Raw genomic sequence first — 25,354 nt, 5'->3', positions numbered from 1 at the left:
TCATGAAACTAAAGAACTGAAACTTGGTTCAGTAAGTCTAATTGTCAAGGGCCAACACAAAAATGAATAATAATTTTCTGAACTGTAACTACTCAACTGTGAGGACAACCTGTTTCAAGTGCTAAAATCTGAAGATTAACAATCACATGTACGTCAAAATTAACAGGTATGTTAACTTTCCAGATGCATCCATTCAAATAAGTTTTGTAAACATTTACCTGTATCCAAGCGCTTTACAGGGGACTCATCATCAACCTCAGAATCTCCACATGCACTCCTTGATCTTTTCCTTGGGTGCAGAAGTGTCTCCAACCTTGGAAGGACTACAGACAAAAAGGTTTTGGTCCCTAGCTGTGGAGAAGTTGGCTGGGTTTCAGTGTTCTTTGCAGACTTTTGGGGGCTTATACTTTTCGATTTGCAGAAGAGAATGGAAGTACGTCTGTTTACATCAGTTGATGACTCAGCTACAGCAGAAACAGTCGACTCATTGAGATTACTGTCAAGTAAGTGTTCTGGAGTGTGTCCATTTATTTCTTTCTGAATGGAAGTGCTATATAATTCATTATCAAATTTTACTCTTTTGTAAAGCTTACTCTGCTCTGGATTGAGTTCTACTGGTTTGAGGGTTGGTGGTTCTGAATTAGTCTCCAAGTTTGAAGGAAGAGGTAATGCATCTGATGGTTCAAGTTTAGGGGGAGATTTATCTCCTGAAAAAATTATAAATAGAGTGTGATTTTTGAAAACCTGTAGTTATAAAGTCTATTATAAAACTCACTATAAATGTGCAGCCCACCAAATAAATTGTTGTCTGGAAACAAAGCATAACATTTTAAAACCAAAACTTGTCTAGCAACAATCTGTCCTAGTTAGTAGTTCCTACTTTTATACTGGGAATGTAACAGGGGTAGAAAAGAAGATGTCTATAATTGGCGTTAACAATTTATACCTGGATAAGTACTTGCTTCTTCTCATGCAGTTATGTTAGTTTCATTAACTAAAAACTACAAACTGTATTTTTTCATTAGGAAGTTGGGGTGGTGGATGATTATCTGTTAAATGCAATTATACTGCCATTCAAGTAAAACTTTTGATAACATACGTTGTTATCTATTTCACCTTATCAATATTCACCTTACCTGCCTATGAAAAAATTTATCAGCTAACCAATAAAAAAAAAAAGTACTTGAACTACTTGTAACCTGTTCTACTTGAGTGAACTAAAATGTGTTACAAAATCTACACAAGGGCATGATTTGTAAAGCCTTTTTACAGTTGTGACCAGAAGTTTTATCTATGAAAAAGTAATAAAAATGGAGTAGAAAAACCCAACACCCCCAAAATCTTGCAGCTTGATTAACCACTAGTTGACAAATAACACACTTGATAATGCAGATTTGATATGAAAAATCAGAAAAACCTCCCCTTCCTCACCCCCCCCCCACAATTTAATCTTTTTTAGTATGATCATGTCCCACTCAATTCCACTAAATGCATACTGGGAAAAGACAATAGGGAAATGATAGTGAGTGTATAAAAGTAGTTTCAGTTTTTCATCACAAGTAATGGGAAAGAAAATATTCTTCTATTGCAGCATTCCCTTATACAAATAGAAGGATGTCCTAACCCATAATTATCAACTCAAAAAGATGTTAACATCTTTCTAGCTTCCAAAAGAATTTTTCAAAATACAAGAAAGGAAATACTTATTCTAGAGTAACTGTATAACACTAATGTACTATTTATGCTATCACGTAAAAGATTTAAACTTAGTTAAATTTTCTATGCCACCTGAAGAAAGGTGTAAAACCCCAAAGCGTTTAAGTTCTCTATTTGCAGTTTATTTTGTTTGGTTTTGTCCCAGCAATGTTTACTTGGAAATCAATGATTTCTAAGTGCAGAAAAATCTTTACCCCGTTGTTTAAGGTTTAATGAAGCAATAGCATAGTTCATGTTAAAAATACCTGTTTTTAAAATACAGTGTGAATGTGCTTACATCATTTGCAGGCACAGTTATTAGAATTGGTAACTAGTATTTCAGGAAGACCGTAGAATGAAATGTACAGTCAGATAAGCACATTTAAACTATTAGCCATTAAAAAATCCTGTACTTTAAAATCTCCATGGTGACTTCCCTTGTAAACAAATTCTGATTTTCTAACAACTAATTAGAAAATATTCATGGAAAGATTAAAGAACATAAAATCACTTGAGAATTACTTAGAGATAAAACCTAAATTTCACAGGGTTATTCTGGTATTGTATTTTTCACATGATCAAAGGCTGGAAACAGAATTGCAAGGGGGTAATTCAGAGTTCTATCAAGGTCAGCTCCTGTAGAGATCCTGGGCACAGGATTTTTCTTATCTTTTTTTGGGCAATTTGTTTTCTTTACTCCTATATGTACTGTCCATTTAAGAACTGAAATTTGAACTAATTATTATTACTCTCCACTAGATCACAACTGTAACAACCATACCAATCAAACTTAGATCGTGCCTTTCATCATGTTTTATTCAAAAAGCATACTGTAAATATAAGAAAACCACTACTGTTCACTTTGGACTACTTTTTTCACAAAAATTGATGAAGTGAAAGGCTATGGCATCAAAATGTTAAGCTACAAATAAAAAAAAGGAAAGGTTGTAGATTCATTAGATGCCAAACCCCACATTCCTAAAGAACTTGGTATTTAATACCATCATCACTTGAAGATTAAAAAAATACCAAATTTAAAAAACCCAAACCATTAAACATTTTGAGGACACTTAAAAACCTCAGAACAAGATAATGTGCTGATTCATGTATGCTTTTTCTACCAATGCTCAAATCTCCAGCAAGTTCTCTGTTTGGAACTAAACACTAAGTTGCTGTTTGAATGGCAGTTATGGACAATCATTTTATTGACTTCACCTTTCAAAAATGTTGATAGCATTAAGCCAACAAATAGAGACTGTTTTATTTATTACCATGCTTCCACTTTCCCTTGAGCTCTTTCCTCCTCCTATTCAAGGCACTTATTCAAAAATAAAACACATCTCTTAACTCTCCAAAGAAAAAGTTTAGTTTCTTAGAGCTAATAATGAAACAAAGTCAATAGAATTCTTATTTGAGTGACAGATTTTCTTTGCATCATTTAAAAATAAGCAATAAAAACCTCAGAAACTCAATTTAAAAGCTAAAAATACAAATATGATATTTAATTAAAACATGAAGATAGTCCTTCCAGCACACTGCTCTCATTGAAATCAATGGCAATTAGCCAAGAGGAGATGCAGTTCTGAGACAAATGTTTCGAGGAGGAAGAGAAGCAAAAGGGGAAGAGCTAGGCAGATGTGGCTGACTTGATTCTACAACATGATTTTTTTTAAGTCTTATCAATAAGTTAGCTTTATTTAAAATAGATAAATAAATAAAGAACCCCAAGCCAACCCACCCTCCTCCCTAGAGTCTAGAGTAGTGAATTAAAAACGCTACAAACACAGTACAGCAGCCAGAGTCTTCATTACCATTGACCTAGGCTCACGTGATCCCTAACACATATTTTGACTTTTAAGTGTATTTCCAAAAGTACAAAGATATTTTCCACTCAGGCATTTCCAACTGCTTTTCATATGAGATTGTTTGCACTTTCATTCTTTAACACCTAAGTTTTTAAAGCTTTGCTACCATGAAAAGTAATGGAGGGAGCTTTTTTTAAGAAGATCATACTACTATTAAAATGTTTGTTGTGATTAAGCAGCTATTTTCGTATTTTAAAACTATAATTTTAATTATAAAATCAGTATTTTAGATTTAATACTAGTTTATCAAATTCTTTAATTCATACTATTACTCACACATCACAGCACCTGACTGAAGCGGTTCAGAACAGTACTCATTTAAACCTGGTTTACAATCTTACCTTCTTCTTCTCCATCTTGTTCTAATGCTGCACTTTCTTCCTCGAAACTTCCAATACCTGACTCTATTTGAGGAGCTTGGTTGTGTTGCTGACTGAGTTTGTTGCGAATAATGCTGATTTCTTTCTTTAACAGCTTTGCTCTTTTGCTCCTTGACCCACTGGATTTCATTGCACAGGTGAGGTCAAGTTTTTCTAGCAGCTCTCTCAGCTGTTCTTCCAGGGACATATGTGCTCTGTTTGCAGGATTCAGTAACCTATCCACTGAAGTCAAAACAGGCATAATTGAAAACGTGTTAGCATTTCCCAGAATATTCTTAGAACAGTAATACCAACAAAAGGAAAAAAATGAATTTGCATGCCAAAATAAAAAAATACTGTCAAAAGCCTATTTAGATTATAGTCAGAAATATTGACATTAATTCCTACTATATATTTACTCTTTTTCTTAATCGGCATTTTGCTCAAAAAAACTAAATAATAGAGCAAAGAAGTAAAAGGTCAGAAGGAAGGCATAATTAATCTTTCCCACTTGAACAGACGAATTCCTTCTTGTTAAAGAAAAGGACAAAATTATGGTTATAACAGAAATGTATTAATTATTCTTCTCAACTGTCAAACCTCAGAAAACTCACATGTATGTCAAAAACATGAGTTTTAATTCCTAGCATGACAAATGTGCTCAATTTTTTGAGTAGGCTATTTAGGAATGTGCTGAAGTTTATTCATCTTCCATGCCTTACAAGCATATACAATCATGTGAAAAAAGCACTCAACTTAAAAACCTTTTCCGCGTAAATTGTTAAATTAGGCTCTGACACTGCCAAAATCAGAATCCAGATAGCACTGATGTGTAATGACAGATCTGGTAGAATAGAAACACCAGTCTCTTTCAAGCAATGTTTTTAATGGGGGGTGGAGAATCTAGTTAGCAAACTGGACAGCAACAATCCTAAACATCTGTATGGAACATACATGCTGTATGCAATGAAAAATGCAACTTTAAAAAAAATAATTGAAAAACATCTTACCATCTTCCCAAGAGAAAGGCTGTGGTGACTCAAGTTTAGGCCGTTCTGGTAAGTGCATTCCAGTTTCATTGTTATAACCAATTCCTTCAGCATCTCGCCTGGCTTGCCTGAGAACTACACCTCCTTGATCTCTTAACCGCACAGCAGCTCTATAAAATATTGTATCTTTTGCATTGTATTTCATACAGTTATCTATGATCAGATTGAAGTCCTCTTCAAACTCAGTGAGGTTTTTATAGCCTTGAGCTTCTAACCGTTTCCGCATGGTAGAGAAATCCATAGGATGTTTAATATGATCCAAATAGTCTGGAACCTTTGAATAAATATTTAAAACACAAATGGGTAAAATGGTCTTATTACAGACAAAATAACATTGGTTAGTAACTTATCCACTTTTCAAACATATCTTGTAACACCTCAATACAAGAAATTAAAGATGTAACTTAGAATTGCACATCTAGATATTGCAAACATTTGCATGCCAACAGAAGTTTACATATTACAATATTCTGCATCTCAGGTAACAAGTTTGAGCTCTACTAAGGGATGCTGAAGAAACTACTTTTTCTTGGGAATTCTGTCATTTTACATACTCCTACTTTCAGGTAACTAGCGACAGGACAAGGGAAAACGGCCTGAAGTTGCGCCAGAGGCAGCTCAGGTTGGATATTAGGAAAGATTTCTGCACTGAAAGGGTGGTTAAGAATTGAACAGGCTCCTCGGGGAAGTAGTACAGTGGCCATCCATAGAAGTGTTCAAAACAAATGGGTGTGGCACTTTGTGATATGGTTTAATCAGCATACTGGTATTAGGTCAAAGACTGGACTTGATCTTGGTGGTCTTTTTCAACCTTAATGATTCTACATATAATAGATGTGTATACAGTATATGCACAAATGCACACATGTATACTCTAAATCTGTCTAGTTTCACCTTCAAATAAAAACACAGTATCTGCTTCACAATTTTTGATATCCTTCGAATTTGCTTTACCAAGATTGTCTTACTGAAAAGTATAAATATGTACACAACATTCTATACAGGAATGGGGTACTTCCGTACAAGTATTTTGCAGAAATTATTTTGATATATAAGCATAAAAAGGCTTTCATAGCAGTAGACCATAACTCATAATGTTAATTATCATAATAAAGATTAAAAGTTAACACTGCTTCTAACTCGGCATGTAATGACTTGTTTCCTGTACTTAAGTGCCACCAAGCCACATGTAAACATCAGGAAACACAGCTGCAAACATACCTCTTTAAGGTTCACTGGCTGAGCAAATATACGAGCAGAATCCTTTTCCTGCAGCTGATCCAGAACCGATCGCAGAAGTACAGTGAATGGAATAAGCTGAAGTTCCATAGTAACCTGCTCAAGCTTGACCTAAAAAAGTAAGTTATCCAACTGAGCATTTTCCATTAACATACTGTATTAAAGTTGTTTAGCAGCAACAGTATGGTATTTTAGATAACATATAAAATATAAATATATTTAAGGAGGATTTAAGTAAATTAGTTCAGTACTATTCTCAATATCATCAGTTGGCATTTATCTGACATAGGTTTTCAGCTAATGATTTAGAAAGAAAAAAAATTATTCTCATTCCTTCAACTCCAGCTTCCCAGAACTCCAATTTGTATTTTATAAGTAAGAATTTTAAAAAATACATTTTAAAGTGGAACAAAAGATGCTACATAATAACAGCTTCACAATTCACCAACAATGCGAAAATAGTAAGAATTTAAAGGTAACGTTTCAAATTAAATTTCAGTTCTACTGCTATGTTCGAAGTTTAAAGAGAATCTGATTTACAGGCTATGTAAATCCAAAACAAAGAGTAATTGGAAAGAAAATGGTCTACATAAATTCCAAGAAAATTATTTCAGAAAACAGAATCGACATCTTCAAATACGTCCGTATCTTTCATATTTTTTGGACACTATTTCAATTCCTCTGTAGCTTAATTTTCAGGCTGTTTTAAGAATTATCAACACTGAGACAGTCCTGCTATGTCTAAAGTAAATTCTTAATGCAAGATTAAAGGTGTGTGTGTATATAAATATAATATATACATATAAATTTGTATTTGCTTATACAAATAAAGTATAAGCAAAACACACATATGTAAAGTACATGCATATAAATACATGTGTAAAGTGAGTGATATGTGAATACATGTGAACGACGTATAGAATTCCAGAAAGCACTCCAGAAGGACAAATTATATTAGCTTGCAATGAATGTTCAGTTTGCAAAAGTAAAAATGAAATGGTGTTTTTACAAATAAGGACCATTAAAAACTCCTAAGTGCAAACATTTTGCGTTCACATTTTTTGTGTAAGATTTTATTTTTCTGCATTATCACTTCCTCAAATCTCTCCTCCTGGCAATATTAACTGTAGAATGTCATAGGACTTCAGATGCAGCTTTTATTTTTGCTTTTTTCATGACAGAAGGATAAAATGCTTCTGAGTATATGGACATGTCGCTACTGAGTATATGGACATGCCTTGAGAAAACCTGAATAGATCAAATCTTCTACAGTTCTTCAGAAACCAATCACTTTTCCAAGTCTAAGAGAAAGTCTTCTCAAATAGTTTCACCATACTAATGCACACAGCATGGGCAACAAACAGAAGGAGCTGGAGGTCACAGTGCTGGTAGGGAGTTACACCCTAACTTCCATTACTGAAATTTGGTGGGACGAATCCCATGACTGAAGTGTGACTATGGATGGTCAGAAGCTGGTCAGAAGGGCCAAGAGCATACCAAGGGGCAGTGGGGTTGCCTTCTACGTTGAGAAATGAATATACCGTGAGGAGTTACCTCAAGAAAAGCCATGAGCAGGTTGAAAGCTTAGGCACCAAGGTGAGAGAAGGAACCCTGTGGTTGGTATTTATTTCAGATCTCAGGGAACCTATTGACAAAGCCTTCTTGCTCCAGCTACAGACAGACACTGCTTTCGCAGGCTCCTGTTCTGCTGAGGACTTCAACCACTCTGACATTTGCAAAAGTAGCACGATGAGCTGTAGGAGACTCCTGGAGTGCATTATGGATAACTACATAAGGCAAAGCTTCCATGAAGGGCACAAGGAGATGAGTCAGGACAGCCAGCACAGCCTTACCAAGGGTAAGTCCTGCCTAACTAACCTAATAGTCTAACCAACCTAGCTGGTTAGCCTAGTTGGCCTAGTAACTCTTTTAAGCAGACAAGGGAAGATGTCATCTATCTGGACTTCTCTAAGGCCTCTGACACCGTCCTCAACAACATCCTTCTCTCAAAACTGGAGAGAGAGGGATTCAATGGGTGGACTTCTCCACAGGTGAGGAATTGGCTGGATGGCTGCATCCAGAGAGCAGTGATCAACGGCTTAGACTCTGGATGCGGATCGGTAATGTGTGGTGTCCCTCAGGGGTCTGTACTGGGACCAGCAGTAGTTAGTATTTTCATCAATGACATAAGACCAAAGGATCAAGTGCATCCTCAACAAATCTGCAGATGACACCAAGATGAGTTGTGCAGTTGACACAGCTGAAGAACAGGATCCCATCCAAACTCAAGAAGTGGGCCCCATGGGAATCTCATGGGGTTCAACGAAGTCGAATTCCAGGTCCTCCTGCACCTGGGTTGTGGCAACCCCAGGTATCAGTACCAGCTGAGGGATGAACAGCTCCAGCCCTGTCAAAAACTTGAGATGTTGTACCAGTGAATGAAAACCTCAATATGAGCCAGTAGAGTGTGCTTGCAGCCCAGAAAGTCAACTGTATAGAAAGAAGTGTGGCCAGCAGGTCAAGGGAGGTGATTCTGGCCCTCTACTCTGCCCCCCATTTGGCCCCAGCTGGACTGCTGCATCTGGCTCTGCAGCCCCCATCAAAAGGCATAAAGCTGTTGGAGTGAGTCCAGAGGAGGGCCACTAATATGATCAGACTGGAGCTCTCCTCTGAAGAAAGGCTGAGAGAAATAGGGTTGCCCATCCTGGAGAAGAGAGGGCCCAAATGAGACTTTATTGCAGCCTCTCAGTTCTTAAAGGAGGTTTATAAGCAAGATGGGGACAAACTGATTAGTAGGGCCTGTAGTGACAGGACAAGGGGTAACAGTTTAAAGTAAAAGAGGGTAGATTCAGACTACATATAAGGAAGAATTTTTTTACAGTGAGGGTGAAGCACTGGAACAACAGGTTGCCCAGAGGGGTGGTAGATGCCTTATTCCTGGAAAAATTAAAGGTTAGATTAGACAGGGCTTTTAACAATCTGGTCTAGTTGAAGATGTTCCTGTTTATTGAAGAGGGGTTGGACTATACAATTCTTAAATGCTCCTTTCAACCCAAGCCATTCTATGATTCTATGAAAATTTTATATATTTTAAATAGTTTGAGTGCACAGCATGCACATATGTTACTGACCCTCTGTGAGGATTAAAATACAGTTGTCCTTCTACTGAAAAAACTGTGAGAATACTTAAATTATCTTTCCTTCAGAAAAGTTTCACCAAATTAAAAGGTGCTGCATTTACCTGTTCTCTTTTTAATTTTTCACGCTTACGTATAAGTTCTATCAATAAACGTGCTCTTTCAAGATCATGGCGCAGCCTTTGCCAGTACTTCAATTTTTCTTTTAAGGCTTGCATTTCTTCATCATCTTCTCTCTAAGAAAAGAATCAAAACATTTTCATGAAAAGAAAAATGCATACCTCTTTTTATAAGATAGTTCTATACAACTGCAAAACATATGCACATGAAAGGAGAAATTACTGTCTTATAGTTATAGCACTTGCTCATAAGCTTCATGAGCTTCATGCTGCAACAACAGAAAACCTGTGGTCAGGTTATCTTCCAGAGTTACTCAAAGGTCTAGTTGAAAATAAAATCTAAACTAGAAAGCAATCCTGTGGCAATGGTTATTGACATCAGAAGAAGCAACACAGCAAACAGCAACCGAGAAATACAACAAGCTGCAAAATACAATACAGGATTTTTGCATCAAAATCCAAAGTAGGTGAACACCACAGTTTCTTCAGAAGCTCCAGCCTGGCAGAAACAAATTACTTATGCGGTCAACACAGTCCTCCTTCCTCACACCCAGAAGAACTAGGACACATTTGTAACAAAACAAAATAATTATGGCTTGTGAGGACAGGAAATGAAAAGCTCTTTACTAGATAATATAGTAACTTCAAATGGTATTGCAGGTGAATAATGCAGTAATACACCCTTTTGGAAAATGCATGAAAGAATTTAATTTACACATTTTTCAGAGTAAGTAATGTTTAAACACTTGTAATATTTAGATTGATTTGTACATAAAAAACCCAGAGTGTCTGTTTGCCTTTATTATTTTTCATAAGGAAAAGGGAAGATACTAGAATACTACTTACAGGATTCAAATTATATTGGTAATTCACCAGAAATGAGGCCATAAAGAAACTGAATTCCTGATATTAGTATGAATTACACAAAAGAAACATCTGCTTTGGAAAATTATTACATTTGAAAAATGAGTATTTTATAAAAACATCTCTGAGAGATATCCAAAACTTTGTATGCTTGCCCATAACCAGCAAAATACATTATACACTTGTTAAGTCATCTTGGAGAGTGTTCTAAAACCTAAAACAAAACCAGTAAATTTATATATAGAAGTCAGAGAAATAAAGTGGCTAAGGAGATGAACAACAAACAACATTACAAATTATCACACCGAAAGCCATAAATTCCTTAAGAGAAGAATAATTTAGAAGTACCATTTTTCAGATAGCTGTCTCTAAAAATAGAATTACAAAAACTGGATGCTTCAAAACATTATCTAATAGATTTGTCAGTGCTATAATTCTATCATCTGCATTGTATTTTATTGCTTCATGTACTTTGTAAAGGTAAAGAGCTTAGTTTTATTCAAATCTCTGACTTCACTGAAGTTGAAAATACTTAAAGTATCAACTATTTCTGCACTTGAATATATCAATCTGGAAATAACAGTTTGTTCCTCTTTTCACTAAGGAAAAAAAAGACCAACAAAAAGAAAAACAACAGAAAACTGGAGCTAGAAACTTCTAGTTCTCTTTCCCAATGACTATTACAACTGAGAGTTGTAATTTCTTTTAAAGAGTTAAATCTTTACATAGACACAAGATAATTTAACTGCTGGGGTTAGAACAGTTCTAAGTAAATTCTGACTGATAAGAATTTTAATATTTTCAATAATTTGAAATTCCTTAAAATTCTGAGGAGGCTCACTGAAACACGAAGTCTACACTGCCACTAACGGCTACTCTCCTAAACCCTTTCATCTCTGAGTATAAACCTCATGCGTGGAAATGTAACCCAACTCTTAGCTGTACATTTTTTTCAGTTCTACTGTTTGTCAGAACAAAAATTAAACTGCCAGAAGTAGAAGGTTTGTCCTCCCTTTGCTTGCAACGTTCATAGCCTGCTTTTTTTCCCTATTTAACCACATAATTTAAGAAAATGGGGAACCAAGCCTGATGAAAGCTAAGTCAATGTCCTGGTTCAGGGCAAATTTAGGAGAGAACCTCTGAAGGGGTTCCTCTAGAAAACAGATTCAAAGCATACTAGTACAAAGGTGGGTCAGGAAACTTAAATACAGCAAGAAAAAATAATGTTACAGCAGGCCTTAGGGTAGTTTATTACTCATCTAAGTACTTGGCTGAACCTTAAGGTGCAGTTGCACTCAAATAAAATAAAAATCTTTTACTTGAATCAGTTGTTTTACCAATTTCATTCCATATAATAGGCACATACTTGTCAATCTGCAGATGTGACCCAAAATATCAAGAGCATCCTGCCTGCCTTTTTTTATCTGCACACATACACTACCATTCTGAATGGCACTCTGGCTTGGAGATTAACAGCAAGCCTCCAATTTTTTGATACTTCTACGTGAAGTAATGTTGGCAGACAGTTTACAGCTTAATAGTTAAGATAACTCTCCTTTGCCCTAACATATCTATTATCTGACATCCAACATATACATTAATTACATTAAAAGGTCTACACAAGTTGAAGAGAGCATAATGCACTGATTTCTAACAACCAACCAATAAAAACTTAAGATACAAAGAGTTCCTTTCAAAATTTTTAGCTTTCTGACATAGAAAGTTTCTTTAAACTTTCTGGTAGGGAAGTTGTTCTTCCTTCTTTCTACAACTGTCCTGACAGTCACCAAGTTTCATTTGGCTGATGACACAAAAATTTATAAAGAAATTCTCATTTGAAGAGGGACTCTTCATCAGGAACTGTACTGATAGGACAAAGAGCAATGAGTTAAAACTGAAAGATGGGAAATTTAGATTAGATATTAGGAAGAAATTCTTGACTGTGAGGGTGGTGAGATACTGGAATAGGTTGCCCAGAGAAGCTGTTAATGCCCCATCCCTGACAGTGTTCAAGGTCAGGTGGGGTGGGGCATTGAGTAACCTGGTCTAGTGGAAGCTATCCGTGCTCATGGCAGCAGAGTGGGAACTAGATGATCTTTAAGGACCCTTCAAACCATTCTGTGAGCCTATGATTTTCCAATGGACTTAGTTCTTGCTGAACATAGTATTACCTACAATTATTACCTAGTATTAAGTATGACCTAGAATAAGCATTAATTATTACCTAGAATATTACCTATTTGTTAATACTGAGGGAAGAAGAAAACATTTTTAAGTCTACACAAAGGATATGCAGCAGCTGAGAACTCGTCTCACCATTAGTATGCTATCAGTGTCTCTCTCCATACCAGCAGGAATACTGTCAGTGTAGCACCATGTCCCTCCTTATGTTGGATGTAAGTGTGTGAGAACAGCCTCACTCCTTAGAGAGACTGTAACTTAATATAATACAAACAAAAATAGAGTGACAGTGATGAAACTGGACCTTGAGCAACACAATTAGTTTTATTAGCATGCACTGCTGGACTTGTATGGCAATCAGACAAAACCATTTTAGTGGTTGCAACTTGTGATCTTAATGAAATCTTCAGTGCAGGTGTGACCTTAAGTCATCAGCACCTTCTCTTTTATTTCTTCTAACAGTGGCTTTAAACTAACATCACTACAGCAGCAGCAAACTTCTACACTTACATTTCATGCCTCATTTTCATTCAAGCGTTCTTGAAGTTCAGGGAAAAAAACTAATATAATGAGGATGCAAACCTATCTGAGTATTCCAATACCTTTCCTTAATTTCTCTAGGTGGAGAGAGAAATGAGAGTATAAACCATTCTCTACAGAGTTCCTTGTTCCTGCAAATGGTGAGGCAGTCTAGGTCTTTTAGCATGGTTTAGAACTCTTAGATCTTCAAAACCATACCATAACCAAACTCTGAAACACATTTATTAGAAAGTAAGTCTAGATCATGAAGACCTCTCCCTTTGTCAAATTCGTGCTAGCAACCAAACAGAGAGGGATCAAAACCACTTTCCACCACGCATCCTGAAACCATTTTCAGGTTTTGGTTCGTCATTATAACATTTCTTTTCTGTTTAAATAACAATTCTTAAAAACCCTGAATCTTATTACATCACTGTTTATATTTGGTTAACTGAAAAATCTATGTAGGTTTCTTCATATTCTGACCCCTCACATAAAATAAAAAGAATTTTCCCATCTGGACTGAAATGAACAAAATAATCATGCCTATCTAAAAATTTTCAAGGTGTTCTCACAACAGCTATGCCATTGCTGTTTATTGTCTTGATTACAAATTGGTTTATACTTGGGAGTAACAAAATACATTAACTGCCTTGCAGTTATGACTGCTTTAATAAATAGCTAATGAAAGTGCTCTGGAAAAGACACAATGTCATACACAGGACACTTGCTACTCACTGAAAAGCACTAACTACACATATTTCATCAACAGACTCATTTAACACTCAGCTCACCTTGAAACTAGATTTTACTTTTCAAAAGAACAAACTTTTCAACAGACCAATATAAATAGCTTCCAATTTATTTAGAATATATTTCCTTATTTAAGAATAGATCTCAAATTAGGAAAGAAAATAAAGAACTGTTTGTACTGAAGTGTAAACAGGCAATTGAATTTTAAAATGCTCATATCAAAGGCCTATTTTATTTTAATTGAACATCAGTTACAATAATAGTTTTATTGTGATAGTCATTATTTAAATATATAGAAATGTTGCACCCTTATCATGCCATCCCAGAAAACTGGCTTGTGTTAATTTTTCGTACACTAACAATGGCCTAGTTCTATACTGCCACAATAGCACCACACTTCTGTGCTTATCTTTAGGATTTTGTAAGGACTTAAGTTCATTTACAAAGAAGTTTATTGCCTGAATAAATTAATTTCAACTATTATTAGGTAACACTAATTAGGTACACTCTTCAGAACCTCTCATGCAGAAGTAAAAGATTAATCGAACTTCAAAATGGAGTAATACAGAAACAATGAAAACAAGATAAACAAGTGGTTGATTTATATTCAAAGTTCACCTAAAAGGAGTTCATGTAAATGGAATTTGAGAATCTCAGCTATGAGGAAAGGCTGAGAGAGCCAGAACTGTTTAGCCTGGAGGAGAAAAGGCTCAGGGGCAGAAATCTCACCAATACACAAATACCTGAAGGGAGGAGGCAAGAAGATGGAGCCAGGCTCCATTCAATGGTGCCCAGTGGCAATACAAGAGGCAATGGGCACAAAGTAAGAAAAGACATCAGAAGACTCCTGTGGTTTTTTTTAACTGTAAGGGTGACCAAGCACTGGCACAGCTGCCAAGAGAGGTTATGGAGTTTCCACACTTGGAGGTAACTCAAAAGCCAACTGGACATGGTGCTGGACAACCTGTTCTAAGTGGCCCTGCTTGAGCAGTGGGGTTGTATCAGATGACCTCCAGAGGTCCTTTCCAATCTCAATTATTCTGGAAATTATTAATTAGTTTTTCCACAAGATAAGCTAAACAAAGAAATAAATACACACAAACATGACAGATCAAATAATTAGGAAGCAGTGTTGATCACGGTATTTTTATGACTACATCAATCAATGGCTTAATCAAACAGAAATACAATTCTAACAAAAATAACAGTTCCAATTCAGAGGGGGAAAGAATTCAATTTAATACAAGTAAATTATTATAAAATTAATTCATATGTTTTAGAAGCTGTTTTACAGGAAGTCAAGTGCTAGGAGAATGGAAAGAACACACCCACCTACACATTCCATTCCATTAAAAAAGGTAACTCGGATGCAGTTAAAATTTCCACATCATGATGCTTCACAGCGTTTCAAAGTCTACATGCATGGATCCACACAACTCAGAAGTTTTAATTATTTTTGAAACTGTCCAATAACATGAAACCAACACAGACCACCTGGAGTTGCTGTTTTGATGTTTTTCAGCAACTTATTCAGCAACTTCAGCAACTTATTCATGTTTTTCAGCAACTCAACTTAGGAGTGTACACCTAAACTTATGCTTGTCTACAGTCCCACTTAACTGTGTCAAGAGCAAAACCGGAAGCTGAAACAGGTCTTTGAACTTCATCAACAACTTCCATTTTGTTATTACCAAACAAGGCAGGCAATACAGGTCTGAATTTGAAAACTGTAAACTAGCTGTCTAACCCTGTCTAACCCTAGCTGTTTAAATCCTGTAAAACCCAGGATTTTAATCCCAGTTAAAATACACATTTTTTTTCAAGTGTCAAATAAGATCTCTGCTTTGCATCGTTTGATTAATTTAAATTAACTTTTATTTTTTATCCGACAGTAATTGAAGAATGAGTTCCAAAAAACTACAACACTTATCAAAGAATAATGGCATTATGATATTTGTGATTACAGTATTTTTGTGAAACATTTAAGCAAAACAGAAGAAAAAGCTGCACAATTTTTTTTTACATCTCACATATTAAAAAGTATTAGATAGTTCCCAACTGCCAAAATAGGTAGTATCACTTCAGAATAGGGTAAATAATTTATTCAGTCCTGAATAAAAAAAAGTTTTTACTTTGAGCTAGGCTTCCTAGTTTATTTTTAACTCAATAAAATAGAAAATTTCCAATTTCTTCTTATAAATAAAAAGTATGTCACATACCTGTTGTGTGTTTCTTTGTGACTGTAAACTGGATTGTAGCCTTCTCAAGAGTGGAACACCATTCCTAGACAGTCTTTTAAGCAACCAGTAACTGTGCACTCGTTCAACAAAATGCTTCTTTCGCTGAATGGCCACCTGATTCATAATCTTATTTAATCTAAAACATGGAAAAACTGATATTGTATTTTTCACAGCAAAGCATAAAACATATTTATCTATGGAAGTTAAACATCACATATATAAGAATGTACACTGTAAAACCAGAAGTAATCACTATGTTACTAACTTTCAGTAAGATCCCTTCCAGTACAATTATTTCTGAGCAGAAAATTACAACCAAATACATCTGCTTGACACTGCAGGTTCTACTAAATACATTAAGACACTTTATAAAGCTAAAGGGAATCAATATTTTGTAATCATTATTGGAAGAGCAATTCCAGATTAGGGCTGAGAATAAATCTTTATGTACATTTTGCATAGAATGATTTTCCTATTGAAAATGAAATCAGATAAAAAGCTCCAAATCACTATGAAAATCATCAGATCATTTGTTGCCATCTACAGAAAGATTAGTAGTTTATTTTACAGACAATACATCTTCAAACCCCTCCCATAAAAACATGCAATGAAAGCCTTGTATTGCTCTATTAATATTAAATGTCTGACAAATAAACCAAACAAAAAATATAAAACATAGGAACAATTATTATTTTTCCCCACACATACAAGAAAATAACCAGAGAAGACATGAGAATGATGTAAACAGTTAACAAAATATTTTGATCAAAAATCAATCAGTATTTTCTCCAAAGTTGCTTTTTAACAAATGTAAATCCTCTATGCATATATTTTTATACTCAATGAAAGTGCTAAATGAACATCACACACAACAATACTGATTCCTGTTTTTCAAATAATGACATGTTAGATAGATGACCAAGTCTCAAACTCAACACTGGCTTCTGAAAACAAATTAAAAAGAAAGCTTTCAGCTGTTTGTGCCTACAATATCTTGAAATTAGAGCAAAAGAGAAGTTAAAAAAGATAATAGTTATAGAATAAAAATATTTTCTCTTTGTATTGTAATGCCAGTTTTGTAACTGGTGGCAGCCCCTGGGGCAAGATGCCCCAAGCTACCAACCCCCTGTATTGCAAGAGATGTTTCCTTCGTCTGGGGGCAGGGGTGAGCTGGAAAGAGAGCTGGATGTAAAACAGTTACAGAAAGGATAGTAACAATGAAAAAAGAAATCTGTTAATTCTTCACTCAGAATATTACTACTACCCATAGCAAAACTCTGCAGTTGATAGTATTTACTGCATATTCTCCAAAATTTAATACTAAATCAAGCAAATATTAACTCAAGAAGTGTCTGATTTGTAGAGCAGTATCATGAGACATTTAAACAAGAATCACGATTGTATATACATACTAATGTTTTTCTACTTTTCCCCTTTTTGTATTAGGAAGAAAGCAGTTTTGCAGGTAAGTCATAAAAGCTAACTAGTCAAAACACCTAACAAAATGTAAAGTTAGAAGTAAGCCTTGGATAAAATAGTTTTTAAGAATATCTGAGAAAACAAAGTATTTTTCAGACTAACATACAAGTAAGTGTACTTTGAGTTCAAAGGTCATCTATCCCTGGGATTTTTTGGACTGTGTAGAAGATAAGGTGCAATAGGTGTATTCAGTGCTACTAACTATAGCTGAAGTTTTCAGTAATCACCAGGTAAAGGCAGAGCAAATGCAGATTTTCTTTAAAATACAGTGCCATTGTATCTTTTGGTTTCTCAATGACATTGTTTTTTTAATTAATAACTAAGCTAGTCAGGCATTCTTGAAAAATTCTAGTTTAATTTAAAGCTTAGTTCTGCAGATGGACTTCAGACTGTCTTGTACATCTTTCACTGGAAGGCAGACACAGGCTCCACAAAGAATTACTCAATGCAGAACAGATGTGACCCTACTAAACTTTAAACAACATAATTACAATTAATTATAGAACGCAATCAAAGTCAAATAATTGCTTTCACAAATCTCTTGGAAACAGTAAAACCTACTGAACCAAGTCAAAAAAAGCACAGCCAAATACGCAACTATTTGGAAAGATCAGAGAATCATAACATGAAGAAAGGTGCCTTGGCTTCATGCCCATCAGATGTGGCAAGACTAAGCAAACATCTTTAACTACAGCTTTACATACATTTGCCAATTCACATAACAAACCATTCTATTCATATATAATTATAATAGTAGAGTGTTAAAAGAAGCTTAAGAAAGATGTTCACAGAAGACACTCTCCAACTTCCAAAATATAAATAGACAGAAGGTAATTTGGAGTGCAGAGACTACTTTAAAAGTAGTTGGAAACTACTCGTCTCTGCCTTCCCCTCCAAATAAAACTAAGTATTTCATTTAAACAACACACATGGGTAGCACCTATACACTTGTCAAAATACTTATCTGAAACTTTACACGTGGCAGGTATCTACAGAGCCTCTACACTATGAATTTAGTGCTAGGAGGATCTTACATCTGCTGTTAGACTAACTACCCACTACCTATATCACAGCTCTTCAACCATCCTTTTGCTTAGTTTGATAGTTCCAGGCAGACTTTTACTGTCCCAAGCACCTTAAATTTTGAAAGGCAATACAACTATTTTGGGGAAATGAGACAACATTGCTGTAGAACCCTGTAAGATGCACAGACTGGGTACTGTTTTTGAAGCTCCCACCATCTAAATGAATTTTCCATACATTATACTTCCCTTTTTTTTTTCCCCAACAAAGATGTAATAAAAAAACCCTGAAGAATAATAAAAAAAGGCATGTATTTGGGCTAGGTAAGAGAGAGCTGTTTAAAAAAGTCATCATTTTGCAATCCAGGATCTGACTTGGACATGACAGGATTAATTGCTACAGCACACTGATAAATCCCCAATGCAGAGGCAAGGCTTAGAGAACCTGAGACACCTCCCAGAACTACAGAAAACACCTCAGCCAAGGCATGTTTTTGCTAAAGTATCTGTCCACACTAGAACTTTTTCCAGTATAAGCACATCAAAAAAGAACAGCTTTCTGTATTATTTTCTAAAGGCAAGTCAAGCATATCAACTACTGGGAGAAAAAAAAAAACCTCCATTTTCCCTCAACTTACCAGTTATTTAAAACAAAATACATTGATAGAGGAATTTGAAAATTCTTAAAAAGGTGACTGTGTTCCAATGATATTCAGTGATGGCTGCTATCTAGCTGGTCTCACAAAAGAAGCATTAGGTTTCAAGCTGATGACCACTGCAGCCTTTTGATGTTTTAGCACTAGCAGTCATACTGATTCTTGTTTTTGGTTTTTTTTGAGCCACATGCCAAAACTACACAGATGACAAAAACATTTTTCAGAACTGTTTTAATTGTGCCACAGCCAACTGAGTGAGCCAGAACTCACTTCCTTTCCCCAGCCCCAGCCCCAGCCCTGTGAAACACTGATGTGCACTACAAATGGGGATATCATACAATCCCGGCTTGTCGTTAAACAGGCAAATGTCCCTTTTGAATCTAACCTCTGAAACAGCACCTACAGTCTCCTCACATGGAGACATTTGATGGATAATCTACCCTGTAAAGGATAACACACTTAATGCACTAGTCAATGCATTCAAGAGAGCTGAGTGTGTTACTCAGTCCTTTGCTCACCTTTTACCGAAATGCATAAAATAAATTTTGTCAATGTAAGAGATGTGCTTTTAACATATTAGCAAATCTCACAGCTGCCTTCTTTGACTCATGACTTCCTTTCCCAGTTTCAGTTGTATATCACTGTGGCAACTATGGCAACTGGTTACAGGGAAGAGTGAAACCAGTATTTTTGGTAATCAACGGTGTGGCAGTTTAACCTCAGAAAGCCCATGAGAGATAATCAGCCACTTTTTTATCAATCGTTACTAACTCCTACACAGACCATATATACTTTTTAATTCCACAGGTATTATTTTAGTATTACAATACCTCAAGATTCTTAAGTTTTTGAAATATTAACTGGAGAGAACGTTTTCTTGAGCAAGTATGTGATTTTTGTCAACATTACTGTAGTAACTCAAGCACAAGGAACTCAATATGAAAATCTGTATTAATCAAACACCCAAAGGAAGATCAAATATTCATTAAAACTAAGCATTTCTTGAACATGAATGAATCCTAGTATTTTAATTACCATGCCAGCCCTGAGTCTCCAGTTTTATCAGTTTGTTATTTTTCATTGTCCTTTATCCAGCATAGCACTACTAAAAGTACACACAACACAGGAAAACTGTATTATATCCTGTAAAATTTAATTCAGTATCACTAACATACCAGTTTCTCTTGATCTACGCTAATACCCATTAACAATCAAATTATGTTCCACTTTACAGAGTAAATAAAATACCCTTATTTTCCCACAGAAAGATTGCAGATGCTTTAAAACCTGTCAGAACAAAATGTAAAAAAAAAATTATTGAATAAATTGCAACAAAATCAATTTAGTTTCCAGAACACTTGAATTTTCAAGCCTTGTTCAGCAAAGTTCCACAAAATATACTGAGACTTGTAGGAAGCAGGAAAGACGCAAGACTTCTCTACAGATAATTATAGTAATTCCAATGACACTCACTGGAACACAATTAGCATAAAACTAGAATAAAATGCTATGGAAGAATTTATTTGGGGAATTGGAATTAATTCTGGAGCCTTACCAACTATTCCTCCTAGCCTCATCTCAAAAAACTTCAGTTTTTGAAGATCAGAATGCCCACTGGACAGATGAAACTCTCTACTCTTCTCAGGGACACCTTTGGGCAGCAGCTGCTTATCAAAGTTTTTATAAAACTCATCTTTCAATACACTTTTATTTTAAACAGTGAAAAAGCACAACTTTGTTATCCTATTCCTCAATAAAAGATAAAACTTACTATATGACTTATTAACTTAAAAATAAAAAAAAAACTCAAACTGTTCTGACCAACTTGAAAGACAACACAGGCAAATTAATAACTACGTAAAAATCAGAATCTATCTGCATGTCTTTATTGCCTTTTGAAAAAGGACAACATTCCTTTAATACCAAGCAGAAGTAAGCTAGATGCCTAACAGAGTGCATCTAGCAGGAAAGACTGAAAAAGATTTCATTTAAATCTCTGTAACACAAGTCTACAGAATCCACATGCAATAAACACACACTTTCTTAATTAGAACTACTTTGCAGGTTTTATTCCTTTTGGACTGTTGTTTTAGAAGTCTAGCTACTGAATTTGCCTCTCCTAGGTTGAAAGTCTAATATATTTAATTAGACTTTCAACCTAGGAGAGGTTATATTTCATTTATTTTTATATTTATATTTAATTTATATTTAATATTTATATAATTTATATTTATATTTAATGTATATATTTTATATATATATATTAATCTACTGATACATATTCTGAAGCCAGAAAGTCTCTCCAGGTTCCTATTCTTTATTCAATATTTACTGGTACTTAAATAGTATTTGATTTTAAATGCACATGTAAGAAGCATTTTGTCTTGCTTACATGACTGTGACCCCCTATTTTTCTATTTGAGCAAGCAGCTTGTAAAATTTTGCTTGGACAGGAAAAGTAGAACAGTGAACTGAAGAGGTAAGAAAACATTGTTATTTCAGTTAATTCTGTTATCTTCTTCCTATTCTAACAACTAGAGTTTGTGATATTCCAAAACTTTGGATAAGGGAAAAACCCCAAAACAATAAATAAAATAAAAAAAACCAAAACCAAACCCAACTCAAACAATGAAAACTCTCCACCCTATCACACTGGAAAAATCTCTTCTCAGAAATATCATATGCACAGATTTACCTCTGTCAGTTCCTATACATATATAATGACCACACATGATTTTGAAATCTAGTATCAAAAGGCAAAATTCACATCACATGTATTAATCAAAAATCACATTTTGATCTGTAATAAGAAGAAAGCTCAGTATTTATCTTCTAAGTTTTGTGCACTCTGTAACTTGATCATTGAATAAAAAAAAAAAAAACTGCCAGGAGACAGTTTTCAGACAATGCATTCTTTAGATGTTTTGCTATGGCACAAATCACAACATCCTTTATTTGCCACAAAAAAAAAACTGAATGAAAGTTCACATAACTGGTGAAACTCAGAAGTTCTGAAAAACAAAATCATACAAATCTTGGTCTTCTTAACTGCATTATCATATATATAATCATTGTGGACCAAACCCCTTAGAAAACACATAGAATATTAATGATATGCCTTACAGAGGTAACACATTAATTTGTTTTAAGCTTCTTGGCCTTATACGTATAAAATAAAAGAAAAAAAAGTATTACTTTTACTCAAAATCTGCTTTTACAATTTACTAAATAAGTTACACTTCTTTGAACATATTAATTAATCCTTATTTAATAAGCCAACCAGTGTCAAGATGAACTAGCTTCAAAATAATGCTGTGAAGTTACCTTTACTTTTTTTAAATACTGCTGAGGCAAAACTAGTGGACACCACAGTAGCTTTTTTAATTTAGGGAAAATTACTTTTTTATATAAGCAAAGAGATCAGGATGACATCAGTAGTAGTTTCTACATGTAACAAAAAGGTTTCAAAGTCAAACAATGTGACAAGACAAGAAACATCAGCAGTCAAAGACTTCTGGCATTCCCCTCAGGTGATTCTATGATCCAAGTATTAGATAGTCACAAGGCATACCTACATCATGCTCCCCTGGAATTAAAATACGCATTTGCATACTGTAAATTCATTCTGTAAATTATACATACATGTATATTCAAGGATAAAAAGCTAACAGATATTGGTCTGGCTTTATTCAGCTTCCAAGTTCTTTTCAATGCTGGCCCAGCAGTATTTTCCAATAGCTTTTTTATGCTGAATTTTAAGCCACATTTCTTGTTCTTTTCCCCCACCTTGAAAACTTTCTAAATGTATTAAAAAAAAAAAAAAAAACAGAGTACCCTAAAAAACATTTTAAAAATCCCCAAAACAAATCCACTAGTTACATGTATGAATAAGAAGCATTATCTGTGAATGCAGACTAACAGTGTCTTGAACGTTTTGTTAATGTTCCTTTCCCTTTATACTGCATTTCAGCACTTTCTGTTTATTTGTTATTTATTTTTCTGGTCCATACTTCCTTTCAGAGATCATCAATATTCCTGTGTTAAGATAACAAGACTACATTTAATTACTTGATAAGACAGCTCAGGATAGCTAAACCAGGTAAATTATAAACCAAAAGAAAATACAGGTTTTGCCTTGAGACACAGTAACAGAAATCCAGCTTACTACCAGGCACCTAATAAAACCAAAGATCAACATAAAGAAATCAGTTAAGGTGGGGCACATAAATGCTGATCTGTCAGCAGAGCTGAAAAAGTTTTTGTAAGAGTCACAGCAATTTTTGCTCTCAGTTGTCAGCTATTACTTACCTTACTGTCATAATAATCTTATAATTCTTTTTTAACATTAACAATGCAACACACTTTGTGCAACAACATACACTGTTCCTTCTTCTAATAGAAGTGGGACTTTTTTACTTATTCTTTGCTTTCTATACAAGTATTACATTTCAAATGTTTTCTTAATTTCAGACATAACAAACATGTCATGTTTACAGAAAGAGAAACTAAAGACGAAAGCAAATATTTATATACTTTTAATGCCAGCCTCCACTTAATAGAGCAGTACTTGCACGAATGGCATTTTAATAAAGCAGATTACACTATATCTCAGTGTATACTTTTAAAACACTGAAGATTAAGTATTTCATATCACATTCTATTTCCCTCTAAGTATATAGCTACAATATTGTAGTTTCACAGCATTTTTAAATAACGTGAATATTGACACTGGCTAACAAGCAAACATTTTTAAAATGCCTCTTTGGCTCATAAGATCAAGAGGCTACACAAAACCAGAGCTATTTGTACTAGAGAATCAAGAACTCAAAAATAAGAGAAACCATGTAGTTTTCCCAGTTAACATTGTAACACTTCTGCTTCACGTACGCATCCTGCTTGCTGAATAAGGTAACATTTATAATCCACAAGAATGAGCAGCAGCAAATTAAAAAAAAAAAAAAAAAAACAACAACACACAAAATTTGAGCACAGTCAGTGCAGCTGGACTTAGATTGCCAAGACAACCCTAAAAGTTAGGATTTCCTAACTTGAAAATTCTGGACCTGCAGTCTAAACAAAATCCTTCTAGTTTTTTTTTTTTTGTTGTTTTTTTTTTTGTTTTGTTTTTTGTTTTGTTTTGGTTTGGTTTGGTTTTTTTGGTGGTGGGAAATCTCTCTACTAAGCAAAAATTCAACCATTACACAACCCTAGTGGCATATACTATACTTCAAGAACAAATTTGCCATTTTCTTCAGCCAAACTGGCTGGTGGCAGTGGGAGGCTACATTTTGACTACCATTTGCCAAGAGGAGCAGGTACTGTCTTGTCCCTCCCATATACTGGGAAAGTTTGAGAGTGTCCTTTCCCACTCTCCTCCCTACACAGCACACCTGCTCTGGCACTTCCCAGGAACACAACTTTTAGATGATCCTCATTTCTACCTTTAAACAATTAAAAAAAAAAAAAAAAAAAAAAAAGCTCACCAAAAACAGGCAAACAAAAAAAGCTGAAGAGTATGAACAGTACAGTGTAAGCCACCATGTTCAAGAGTTTGGTATTTCAATAAGAACAGAATGGAATTTCCAAGTAAAGAAACAACACATCTCTATAGCCACGTCTGACATACATCCTCCATGCTTAAGAGTTCCCTGGTAGTCCCATACATTATTACAAGTGCTAAGCAAGTTACAAGTCAGAATTGACAGCACTGAAAACTGAAACCATCTTAAGGCTCCAAGATGAACTACTGCACCTTTGGAAGTAGATACTCAGGTATAGACTTTCCAAAATACCTAGGCAACAGGACAGATATAGGCCCATCATTAAAAATAAATTACAAAAAAAGATAAAAAAGAGGGAGGTGGGGGAGGTAAGCATTTATTTCCTATTATCAATGGTTAGCAACTTTAGATCTGCACCCCTAAATCAGTAGTACACAGGTGAAAATCAGAGAGATCATAGAATTAGATTATAAATGACCTAGAGAATTTAACTGCAAAAAGCTTAGAGTCTGACATCTGTGTAAGAAATTCTGGTCAAAGTCATTCAAGGCAGTAGCATAGAAACCTGACCTAAGGTAAGCTGATCCAGAAATTCATAAGCTACAAAAGTTGTGTAGAAATTATGAACTATGCTGTTTTACACCCAATCTTTTTAAAATATCCTGAATTGTTTTGG

At 34.8% G+C, this 25,354-nt stretch overlaps 1 protein-coding gene across 5 annotated transcripts in view; it reads right to left on the bottom strand.

The window, feature by feature from the left end:
* The window catches only part of BRD1 (bromodomain containing 1), a 58,756-nt gene that overhangs the window by 25,223 nt on the left and 8,179 nt on the right, over window positions 1–25,354 (bottom strand). For 4 of the 5 annotated variants that reach the window (XM_053977866.1, XM_053977868.1, XM_053977865.1 and 1 more), the window contains exons 3-8: window positions 16,000–16,156; window positions 9,449–9,580; window positions 6,190–6,318; window positions 4,930–5,242; window positions 3,902–4,162; window positions 219–707 (exon numbers count right to left, since the gene is read on the bottom strand). In XM_053977866.1, coding sequence (XP_053833841.1) covers window positions 219–707; window positions 3,902–4,162; window positions 4,930–5,242; window positions 6,190–6,318; window positions 9,449–9,580; window positions 16,000–16,156 — 1,481 coding nt within the window. The remainder of the gene's footprint in view (window positions 1–218; window positions 708–3,901; window positions 4,163–4,929; window positions 5,243–6,189; window positions 6,319–9,448; window positions 9,581–15,999; window positions 16,157–25,354) is intronic. The other variant, XM_053977867.1, reaches the window with a different exon arrangement.

Source organism: Vidua macroura, chromosome 5, assembly GCF_024509145.1.
Source record: "Vidua macroura isolate BioBank_ID:100142 chromosome 5, ASM2450914v1, whole genome shotgun sequence".
Taxonomy (NCBI): domain Eukaryota; kingdom Metazoa; phylum Chordata; class Aves; order Passeriformes; family Viduidae; genus Vidua; species Vidua macroura.
This window is presented reverse-complemented; position numbering and strand designations above follow the sequence as displayed.